This window comes from Camellia sinensis, chromosome 3, assembly GCF_055761805.1.
Source record: "Camellia sinensis isolate YWXY chromosome 3, ASM5576180v1, whole genome shotgun sequence".
In the NCBI taxonomy this organism is placed as follows: domain Eukaryota; kingdom Viridiplantae; phylum Streptophyta; class Magnoliopsida; order Ericales; family Theaceae; genus Camellia; species Camellia sinensis.
The window spans coordinates 162,738,762-162,750,365 of record NC_138963.1 but is presented as its reverse complement, the minus strand read 5'-3'; the positions used below and the strand labels follow the sequence as shown (position 1 = coordinate 162,750,365).

At 34.4% G+C, this 11,604-nt stretch overlaps 1 protein-coding gene across 1 annotated transcript; it reads right to left on the bottom strand.

The window, feature by feature from the left end:
- Nucleotides 1–4,835: 4,835 nt before the first annotated feature.
- On the bottom strand, nucleotides 4,836–10,172 carry LOC114288212 (STAY-GREEN-like protein). The gene is made up of 5 exons (XM_028231696.2): nucleotides 9,848–10,172; nucleotides 8,923–9,099; nucleotides 5,880–6,038; nucleotides 5,464–5,610; nucleotides 4,836–5,212 (listed from the first exon to the last, which is right to left on the bottom strand). Exons 1-5 carry the CDS (start codon nucleotides 10,025–10,027, stop codon nucleotides 5,093–5,095), a joined length of 783 nt encoding a protein of 260 aa, XP_028087497.2. The 5' UTR covers nucleotides 10,028–10,172; the 3' UTR covers nucleotides 4,836–5,092.
- Nucleotides 10,173–11,604: the final 1,432 nt, after the last annotated feature.

Here is an 11,604-nt window from a genome sequence, read left to right as displayed (position 1 = left end):
TAATCGAATGACGAGTATCAAACGACGAGTGACCAAAAATAGACAAATTGAAGCACCAATACAAACACAAAGAGGTATCTACTAGTTTTGTGTGGCGTCGAAGCTTATCGAAAAGGTGGCGTCGTCATTGTTGTCTATCGTTCTTCAACTCTCATGAAGAAATGAAATGAGAGTCTGAGAGAGATTGAAGAAAGAATAGATAAGGTAGGGTTTTGTTTTTAGTTTTAATCTAATGGTCCCAATAAAAGATGCTAATCCAAGGACCAAAGACCATTCCAAAAAAAAATTAAAGGCCAGCTATTTAATTTATACATATATTATATAATTTATATAATATATTAAATACAATTCGGGTTCGGGTTGCTCGAGTTAGCCACTGACCCTGCCCAGGTTCGGCCGGAATTACAATTTAGGCGTAAAAAATCTGTCTAGGCCCGTCCAGATTATAAGATATTGTTATCCAAGTTCTAAAAAAACTCGGACTAGGCGCGAGTTGCTCAGATTGAACTCGCCGGAATTGCATCCCTACCCATACCATGTGTTTAGAGACGAGGCAACAATACGCATACCTTGATCATCAATTATCTCAAAAAGTTAAGTGGCTAGAAAATGAATCCAAGATATGTGTATTTATTATACTAGTATTCAACCTGTGCTATATATAGTAAAATGATATATATAATAAAGTTTAGATTGTAAAATTATTTTTATTTTAAATTTTAAGATATATGATAAGGATAATTATTAATATTGTATGAATTTTTAGATCATAAAATTTTGAGCACCATTTATTTTATCCTATAACCTGTGGAGTGCAATGGGTGGGCCCAACTTAAATAATTTAAATTTGCAAAATTTTATAACCTTAAGTAATTTAAGTTAATAAAATTTTATGACCATAGGACGATTTTAAATTTGGTCCAGACTAACGGTTGTTTTAAAAATTAACATTTTTTAGTAACCTTTTTTGCAAGGGAAAATTGGTCTAGGCTCCCTCTCCCACTTTTCATAATGGAAGAGATCCACAAAATTATTTTTTGATGTCTAAAGTCCCTCCCATCTATCACAGAGAAATTCAGCCCTTTCATTTTGTCTACTCTCACGCACACACACAGACATATACATATATACATATAGAGGCGGTAAGTAAGCTTGATTTGAGTAGAGAGAAAGTCGAAGGTGATCGATTGTATCGGAATAGTCGTTGTTGTCACAGTCCGGCACCGGAGGCTAGGGCTTGGAACGGGGCGTCTCTACGGCCTCGCAACCGGATCGACCATGCTTGGTTCCGCCACGGACCGTCTTGTCCTCCGTCGTCTTCCTCAGCCTCTGTGGCCCGATGTCAAGGCAGACAATGTCAAGGTCGTTCCCGTTCGAAACACCTTCACCAGAACCCAATCTTAGACCATTGGAGTCTGGCAGTGAGGTTGCTGATTTGTCACGATCACATAAGCAACAACATAGTCATTATACTCCATCACCAGAACCTGAAACAAAACAATTACTTTTTTTCATAGCTAGCCTCTCTCTTCTCTTTTTTTTCCTTGTCTTTTGTTCATCAATATCAGTTCTAGAGAAATTCAAAATTTCTCTGAAGATAAATTCAGAGCAGAATTTCTCTGTTGATTGGTGTGAAATGGCAAGAGTAAATGGAAATTTGAAACATCAGTACAACCACTTACAATAGTAGCAACAATGGTGGAGGATCAAACCCACGACAGAGAAATTTGAATTTTCTCTAGAGTCCATGAAATTGTGATTGAATTGTGATTGAAGAACTATTAATTTGTTTGTGCAGGAAATTGTGATTGAATCAGCAGCAGTAGAACCAAAGATAAATTGATCAAATCAGAGTTTTATAGTTCCAGAGAAAATTCAGAATTTCTCTGAGTTCAACCCAGAGAAAATTCAAATTTCTCTGTTTAGTAGCTTCTCACCTTTCAAATTTGCAATGATTATGTGGGTGATAAAGTTCCTAATAGACAAAGCAGTTCCTCTGAGTTGGGACTTGGTGGACATTCTCGTAATCTCCTAACTATGCAAAACTGTGTGTGCGCGTGTGTGCATGATACATAGAGGGAAGTCGGTACCGTGTCTATTTTCAATGAGGTACAGCCCAATCTTGAAGAACTTTGCGACCTTATCAAGGTGAGAGTGGCCATGCGGATGAAGTCAAATCTGGTGGGAAAAGATTATTTAATTAACCAGTTTGTATCAAATTTGAAGAATGGAAAGTCTAGAGAAATTTGGAAAAAATTCCTCTAGAGAGCGGGATGTCCAGAGAAATTTCGAGAGAATTTCTCTGGCCCACTGTAATGGTGAATTTCTCTGGTTTGAACCAGAATATCTAGCATTGTATACACCTTAGAACCATACAAAGCCTACAAACATAATGACTCTTGTACTTAGCTTATAGAAATCATATATTGTAATAAGCAGGGCACATTTGGCTGCTATAGATTCTTCTTACCAAAACATGTATGGAAACTCACTGAAAAAGGTAATTTGTTCTTAATGTCGTCACCGTCTCTTTTTATCGGAAATTCTTGTTATGATTTTTAACAAATTGAGATAATTATAAGCAGTAACGAACGAAACTTCAAGGGAATTTGAGCTTGCCCTTTTGACAATCGTACAATGTGCACATAATCCTGCAAAGAAACTTGCTACTTTGTAATTATGGAAGTGGTAACTAATGATTAGGAGATTTGATATGAATCTGTCAGTCATTTCTTTTTTATTATTATTTTTCTTTGTTAACTTGTAAACTGCATTGAATGGTCTTATATATCGAATAAATATGCCATTTGTTGTATATTGAAAACTGGTAGGTTATGAGTATTTTGTTTCAGTTAAGTAATTGGGATTAATTAAGTATTTTGTTTCATTTGAAGTTGAAACCAGAGAAATTCTCTGGTTTTTTAACTGAATTTTCTCTGGGTTAAAACCAGAGAAATTCTCTGGTTTTTTAACTAAATTTTCTCTGGGTAATTTCTCTGGACCAATTTTCTCTGGGATTGAAATTTCTCTGGATTGATGTTGAGGGACCTTAGACATCATAAAAATATTTAATGTCTTTTATACTATAAAATCATAATATCAGGGACCTTAAAAAAAATACCCCTTTTTGCAATGCTTTTTAGCTTTTTAATTAAAAAGCCAACTTTTCAAAATAGGCCTAAGGGAAAAATTTACCCACTCAAATTAAATTCAATTAGAGTTTGAGTAAGAATTATCACAATCCAAATATTCTAATTTTTATTATTAATAGTAAAGTATTTTTTTTTATTTATATTATTTATATCTACTCATTTACAGAAAAAAAATTATGTTATAAAGAATTTAGTGATAATATAACGGGGCATATATGGAAATGTAAAATGCATTCCAATTTAATTCTAGTGATGTTGGTGATAAAGTTGAGTTTTTTTTCCCATATCAATTAATGAGTTGTCAATAGTTCAAAAAAAATTAATGAGCTATCAATATTCTTAATTATTAGTTTTTCTTCTAAAATTTAAAAAATATAATTTTTTATAAAATTAATTTTACCATTAAAGATGATTGCCACATTGACACAATTTTATTTGTTTTAAAACATATTTCAATATGACAATTTGAATGAAAACTTAAAATAAAATTTTGAGAATTGGAATTTTTAGTATTTTTTATTTTATTTTTTACATAATAAAAAAATATGTGTAAAAAAGTAGAGTGAAGAGTTGATTTTTTTGTAGTAATTTTTTGACTAAAATATTAACTTCCTAAAATAGGCCTTGGTCTTTGTTTGGCATCTAGCTAAAAAAAATTACTTTTTTAAAAAACTTTGTTGTCTTTAATAATTTTTAAAATTTTTTTTTTGGTTTTCTAATCTAAAAGGTAAAAAAAAATTCAAAAAAAAGTTCATTACAAAAACAAGTTTAAAAAGCTATGTTTTTTTATTTTTTTTGTCTGGAATAGATTTTTTTTTTTTTTTTTGCTGTATCTAGTTGAGTAAACATCTATAACTTTTAAAATCTATGAAAAAAAGTCAATAAAAAAGCCCATCCCACAATTAATAAGATTTTCAATATCAAAATTATGAGAAAAATGATTGAAAATTTTAGCATTAAACTCCCCATAACTCTTTTTAATCACGTCTCGTATGTAGAGAGAAAGATAGATTCAGTGAAACAAACTGCACGTATATAAGCAGAAAAAAGGTGAGAAGTGATAGAGATAACCGGATGAGAAGATTTGTAGTTAAGAACTCCCAAAACTGTGAGAGCTTTGATACCTTATGTTACTAATTATCTCAAATAGTTATTAATAGATGTGTCCAATAACTTATATTCACCCAGCAATGATTGTGTTGACCTGCATACCAAAACTGAAAATTGTATTGTACATTTTTTAAGAAAAAACAAATGTACTTACGGGTTTCTTAGAGGCTTAAGAAGGAAAGGAAGTTTGCTCCTTTCCTTACTGATCAGGGTTCGAATCTCCTACTATTTAAGTGGAAGTCCGACGGTTTAGGTGGATCGGCTAACTTCTCCTAGTTTCGTTTGTAAGGATGGATCTTAAGAGTCCTGCATTGAGGGTGTTCTTGGCATAAAAAAATAAAATAAAATAAAATAAAATAAAATAAAAAAAGAAAGGGAAGGGAAGGAAATCGTAATAAGTAATTAAATCTGTCAAATAATGCAGAAAAATTTCTCCCTACAATTTAATAGTCGTTGCTACTTCCTACTTGCTACAATAATGACATGAAATTAATCCAAGCTTGATTGGCCTGCATACCAGATTAACATGCATGAAAGTTCAAGGTGGATAAAATGAATCAAAAGAACGCAACATGAAGATCAGCCATTGATTGATGAATGAACAAATAGTCTTGGTTTACCAAGAATTGTGATCAATTGAGGTTTCCATTTGAAAGAATTGTGTCAAGTACAAAAGAATCATATATATGACCCTGAAAACAATCTTTGTCTACACAACTCTACATGTTGGATTTTGAAGTCATCACAAATACCCTCCCAGTTTTCCATGGAAGCTCTTATAGTTCCAAACCCTTCAAAAGGAGCTTACCAGTTTGCCCTTGCTACACAAATCAAAGAAGGAAAGCAAAGAGAGCCTGGAAGATGGACTTGGGACTCCCCCAAATTTTAGGAGGATGTGAATCTTCTGTACCCAAATTTAACAAACCGCTGATTTGATCTCCTCGTCTTCCCTGAAAAGGTTTGATAAATCAACTTGACTTTATATGATCAAATTCAAATAAAAGTTCAGCTCAGGATCATTTATGGAAATTATAGAATTTGCATTTGGTTGTAATTTGATCGATTATTAAAGGGTGACGTTACAAACAAACATGTGGTAGCTTGGTAAGGCATGGTTGCTAAGAAAAGAGCATTTTATCTAACATTCTTCAATCCAAGATATGTCTCAGTGTATTAGTCATGCGTGAGCGGATTAAAGTACCTGTGCAGCATCCTTAAGTGGGCCCCAACATTCCACGCGGTTGTATTTCTTCAAACTGGAATGGAAGTAAACTCGAACAAATGCATCTAATAATTCTTGATGCTCAGTGAAAAGCAGAGAATCTCCATGCATCACAGCCTTAAGAACCTGCCATGCCATGACAAAGGAGTTCATGAGCTCTAAGTCATCCATCCCAACTCAATAATCTATTCAGTTAAAAATTAAAACCCCCATGATGTCTAAAACTCTGCATTCCAACTCATTGAATTGCTGATAAAAGGAAATTCTGCACAATAATCACACCATCGATAAGAGCTAGTTATGCAAAACCTGTCAAATTTCTATCATTTGTTTCTTTGGACGTGTTAAGCGCTTTCTACATGGATGAGGTATCGGTGTTGCCTAGTTGAACTTACCAATGGCAACTCCTTTGAGAATATGTGGTATCTAAACTCTGCAGCAGGGTCTAGTAAGAGATTAGGCCCGCTCACATAACAATGGACGTCTAAATATGTATCCCCTTTCACTTCCTTCCACTCAGCAACGACATCATCTTTGCTGTACCATCCTTTCAACTGCCACAGAACACACACAGGTAATGCAAACATTTAATATCAATTAATGGAAGTTTCAAAAACATCATCATTGTTAGAATTAATGTATAGGGAAAGAGAGAGAGAAACAATTGTGTATTGATAGATATATTTCAGTGATTTACAACACTCTCATTTATAGAGAGTAAATAGGGTACATTGGATGCTAACCCACCGAAAGCATGAAGATACAACATTAGTTATACAACAACATGAGTGGGACCGCTAGATAGTGCAGCTGTATTACATTAATATTACACTAATAACACTAACAGCCCCCCTCAAACTCAAGGAGGATAAACATTAACCAACTTGAGTTTGGAGAGAGTAACAAAATAAAATAGGATAGGAGACACTGTATGGTCGTGTTAGACCGTTGGTGAAGACACTGTATGGTCGTGTCAGACCGTTGTAGCAGCTAACCGGAATTAATGTCGGGACAGTTTACGAGGTCATGCCAGACTGATGTAGAAGCTAACCGGAATCATTGTCGGGACAGTTTGTGAGGTCATGCCGGACCGATGTAGAAGTTAACTGAAATCAATGTCGGGACAGTTTACGGGGTCATGTCGGACCGTTGTAGAAGCTAACCGGAATCAATGTCGGGACAGTTTACGGGGTCATGCCGAACTGATGTAGAAGCTAACCGGAATCAATGTCGGGACAGTTTACGGGGTCATGCCGAACCGATGTAGAAGCTAACCGAAATCAATGTCGGGACAGTTTACGGGGTCATGCCGAACCGATGTAGAACATTTTGGTGGTGCACAAAGGAGGCGACTTAGGGAGTGTGCCATGGAATGGCTTGGGTGGTTCCCATGGTATATAACCATGCTTATCAGCTTGAGTGGTTCGCATGGTGTGTAACCATGCTCACCATGATATATATATAACCCCCCCTCAAACTCAAATAGGTGTGAAGATAGAAACCTATTTGAGGTTGAAACAAAGGGATTGATAAAGTGGAGCAAAATAGCTCAACACAAAGTGAAGATGTTACAAAAAAAAAAAAAAAATAGGAGAAAGGTTTTTTTTTTTTTTTTTGTGAGAATGTGAAACTGAAAAATGAAAAAAAAAAAAAAAGACTGTAATGGTAATGTAAATATATATCGCGGCAGTTCAAGAATTTTGCATTTGTATGTTATGAAAGGAAATCGAATAAAATATGGTGATGGTGATGAAATGATGAATAAGGTGATAAATAAAAATAAAATAAAAGAGGTAGTGGAAACAGTATGATTTGTACAAAAGTTGACTGGGTATGGGTTATAAAGATATATTTGTTTTAGGAAGACAAGTTGAAGGGCGTGCTGTGAGTGGCGGTGCAATACGCAACACCATAGCAAAGCTTTTTCTCTCACGTGGGAGAAAAATACCCATGTAGCCCACTATCCAAGGCATGGACAGCATCATTATCTCACACTTATCAACCAAAGACGTGGGGCAAACCCACTTTTCCATTACCAGGTTTAAAATCCCTCCAATTCCCACTTGAAGACCAACGATGTTCAGATATGCTTCATATAACATATATATAATCTCCACTAAAAAACTTCTGATGGCCCCATCATGATAAATAAACCCACTTACTTGATTTTAAAATAGCAACTATCCCAAGTGCTTGCAGCAGTAGCTAAAGGAGCCCACGTGCTTCTTGAAACAATTATGACAGACTGGGAGCAGTATTTTCACCCATAACAGCTGAGATAGAGCCAATTGAGATTGGAAATAAAAGTGAAAACCTTTATGACTGCTATACCCTTTCCCATATTGAGGCAGTGCCATCCCCATCTAGAGGGAAGACGTCTCAGATTCGAAGAATGATAAACTGGGTGACATTGAATCCTTATGCTAAAATTCAGCCTCTGAATGGAAGGAGCAATAGCAGCAAAGTAAACTAGGGGATGACCCAGTTTTTTGATTGACTTCCAAGGTTGGAGCCGGCTCACACAAAATATATATCTCTTATCTCAGAAAGAGTTTGCAGTAGTGGTGACAGGTGGCGTGGTCGGCGTTGGCCAGATCACGGCTGAAGATAGTGGGGACGTTGCAGGTGAAGAACGCGAAGCAAGCCGCGCGAGCTAGATGGTCACACGCACAAAGTGGAACTCCGGTTGGCTGTCGGGTGGGCCGACGGGATGCTCGACGACGTCGGTAAGATCTATGCGTGTGATAGGAGAGAGAGAGGTGCCGAGAGGGAGAAACATGCATGCCCTTGTGTGTGTCCTCCGTGTCTCATCAGTGATAGAGAGAGTTGTTGCCATCAGTGATCTGCGTAGAGCAGAGAGAGAGAGACAGCTTCCTTTCGGAGAGAGAGAGTAAGAGAGTTGAGTTGCAGACATGGTGTTCGACGAAATGTCCCAGAGGGATTTTGGGTTTGCTCCGGCGAGGTGGTGAAGAAGAGCGGAGTGGAGGTGACCAAGATGGAATTTGTTAGAAACTACTGCAGCAGCAGCAACAAGAAGATCAAGATCAAGAAGAATAATTTGTGGCAGCGGAGTGAAGATATATGTAGAGGTCCGGCGGGCGGCCAAGATAAGGCTGCCGCCCGCCGGTGAAGTGAAATTATTAGGTTCTTAACCTCGCTCTGATACCATGTTAGAATTAATATATAGGGAAAGAGAGAGAGAGAAACAATTGTGTATTGATAGATATATTTCAGTGATTTACAACACTCTCATTTATAGAGAGTAAATAGGGTACATTGGATGCTAATCCACCGAAAGCATAAAGATACAACATTAGTTATACAACAACATGAGTGGGCCAGCTAGATAGTGCAGTTGTATTGCATTAATATTACACTAATAAAACTAACAATCATTATCAAAACTTTGAAAAACAAATAATAATTAGGAAGCTATACCTGATCAAGTTTGATAACATTTGAGATGGTTAAGGTTAGGTTAGCTGTTAGGTCACAGTGGGAGAGGGTGTAGGTCCGTGGCACGATTTCTTTGTAATTATCAGTCTCTTTTTCCGTCAATACAACTTTCAGCTTCGAAGCTTCAAACCTTGCTGGAGGACCCAAAAGCCTTGCAGCCTAGCAGTAATTATGCATAAAAGAAACCACCCAATTTGGGAGTTAGCAAACACCAATTGCATGATTTTTTAGGATTAACATTTGTGTTATCTAACAATTTGAGCTCTTTATCAGGAAGTGCATAATTTGCAACTGATGTAAACAAAATGAATCAGCAGCACAAATCAGTCAACAATTACAGGTATTCGCACCTGCATTGCTTAAAGAAGCGAAAAAAATTGTCTGTTGGATGGGTGAGAATTCAAGTTTAAAAAAAAAGAAAAAAGAATGGTTATGCTCTACTAAGTAGCTCAGTATTATTTATATTTATTTTTTTTTCAGATTTTCTTTCTGAAATTAGGATTCCAACTTTAGTGGTAAAGTTAGAGAAATCTTAATCGTCAGTTGAAAATGGAAGGCCTAGATTGAAGAGGGGAAAGTATTTTCATTTTCTCACGAGAAAAAAAAAAATGTTAATAGTGGCTAGTTATTTTTCAAGTTGGCACAATCTAAACCTTTCAATTTTGAACAGACGACTGAGATTTCTCTAATTTTACCATTGAAGTTAGAACCCCAAATTAATCAGATCCAATTGAAATTCTTGATATGAATGATATTTCAATAGACCAATTGGCAGCCTAAAACTTTATTCTTTTATCAGAAGAATATATGAATAATTACTTTCAGTAATAGTCTAATAAGAAACATTAGGATATATAGAATACTTGAAAATGGAACAATGCCATTACTTTAAAGAGAGAGAAAGAACCTGGAATACAAAGGTATTGTAGGAGGGGTTGGTACTGAGTGAAGAAAGTAGAAGAGGTGGGGATGGCTTTGAAGATTTAAGTGTTTTTGTGCTGTTTTTGTTGGAAATGGAAGAACAATCTCTGTGTGGTGATGGAGAAAAAGCATAATAAGGAGCAGAATGACAGGCCATGGAATGCATAGCAAACTCATCCTCCTACTCTCCACTAATCTTCTTCCCACTTCCACCCAACCAACATTGTCCCCCTTCTCTCTCTCCTCACTCTCTGTATGAGAAACAGAGGTGTGTGGATATGAGAAGAGAATTGGAGTTTTACAAATTTTTTGAGTCATTGTGGTCAGACAATCTATGGGATCCCATAGCCACCACTCATGTTTTTCTTTTTTTTTCTCTTTTATTTATTTATTTATTTTTTTTAAAAATTATTTAAGGAATAGTATAATATTATTTTACTTGCCTGTATCATTTCAAGGAAAAAAGAGTTAAAAGGTTTGTTTGAGAAAATAGTCGCAAAAAAATAAAATATGCTTTTTAGTTCAATAAGATAAAATATCACATTCAACTCAGAATCATTATATTCTTTCTCTTACAAAAAAATTAGAAAAGTTAAAAAATTCAAAAATTCTTCCCAAATTAGACCTTTTAACCTTATACTAAAATAGTCAAAAAAAAAAAATCAAAAAAATTAAAAGTAAACTTCCCAAACCCTTCGTTGGTGAGAATTGGAGTTGTTTGCTGTGACACGTCAGCTCCATGCTTGATTTCTTGATAACTTTTGGATAATGTGATTGATGTTGGGCTTGTCTTCCTTTTTCATTTGAAAAGGTTTATATTATATATATATATATATATGAAAAATGATATGGTGACATCAATAAGGGATATAAAACAAATTGTATAAATCTATTTTATTTATCAATAAATAGTGACATTTAGGGAGAATCTTTGAATTTAAAATAGGATTGACTTGATTTACAATAAAGAGATAATTAGTCAGTAAGAGAGTGTTTGGAGTGTATTATAAAAGTGTTTTTTTTTAAAATCTTTTTTATAATTTTTGTGTTATATTATTTTTTAATTTTTTTTTGAATATATTTTTCATAAAAAGTCAAAAATTATATTTATTTAAATCAGCTTAAATAGTCAGTAAGTGAAAATAAGTAAATAATTTGTAGCAGAAAGATTTGTCAATACCCATCCCAGTTCAATTTTGGGGGACTGTTTCATTCATTACTCTTTACATAATTTTGGGCTGATACTTTTATTCATTTTTTAAATTGTTTTCAACCATTCATTTTGTGTTGAGTCTTCATTGTCCAACAATGCAGGGTATAGTATTGCCCCTAATAAGAAACATTACAATAACTATAGGGATAGAGAAATTTTTTTATTTATTTAATGAAAGTTTGAATTAATCTAACGAATTGAAGTTTTTTAAGATATTAATTATTGAATAACAATTTTTAATTAAAATTTTAATTTAAAGACACTGTTAATACATATAATTAGATACACACAATTATATTATATAATAATTTTTAAATTATATTTAAAAAATAATATACATATTATTGAAGCGTGACTTTACATTATAATATGCTAAAGTATAACATTGATTGAAATAACTTTAATTTTTTTTTTTTTTTTTTTTTTTTGGGTTCAATAGTCAAGAATGTTTGGACCAGTTTACGTGCATTTTGACTAATTTCCTCACCGATCCGAATCAATAGTAGGCCATCCACAAAGAGATTAAAAAA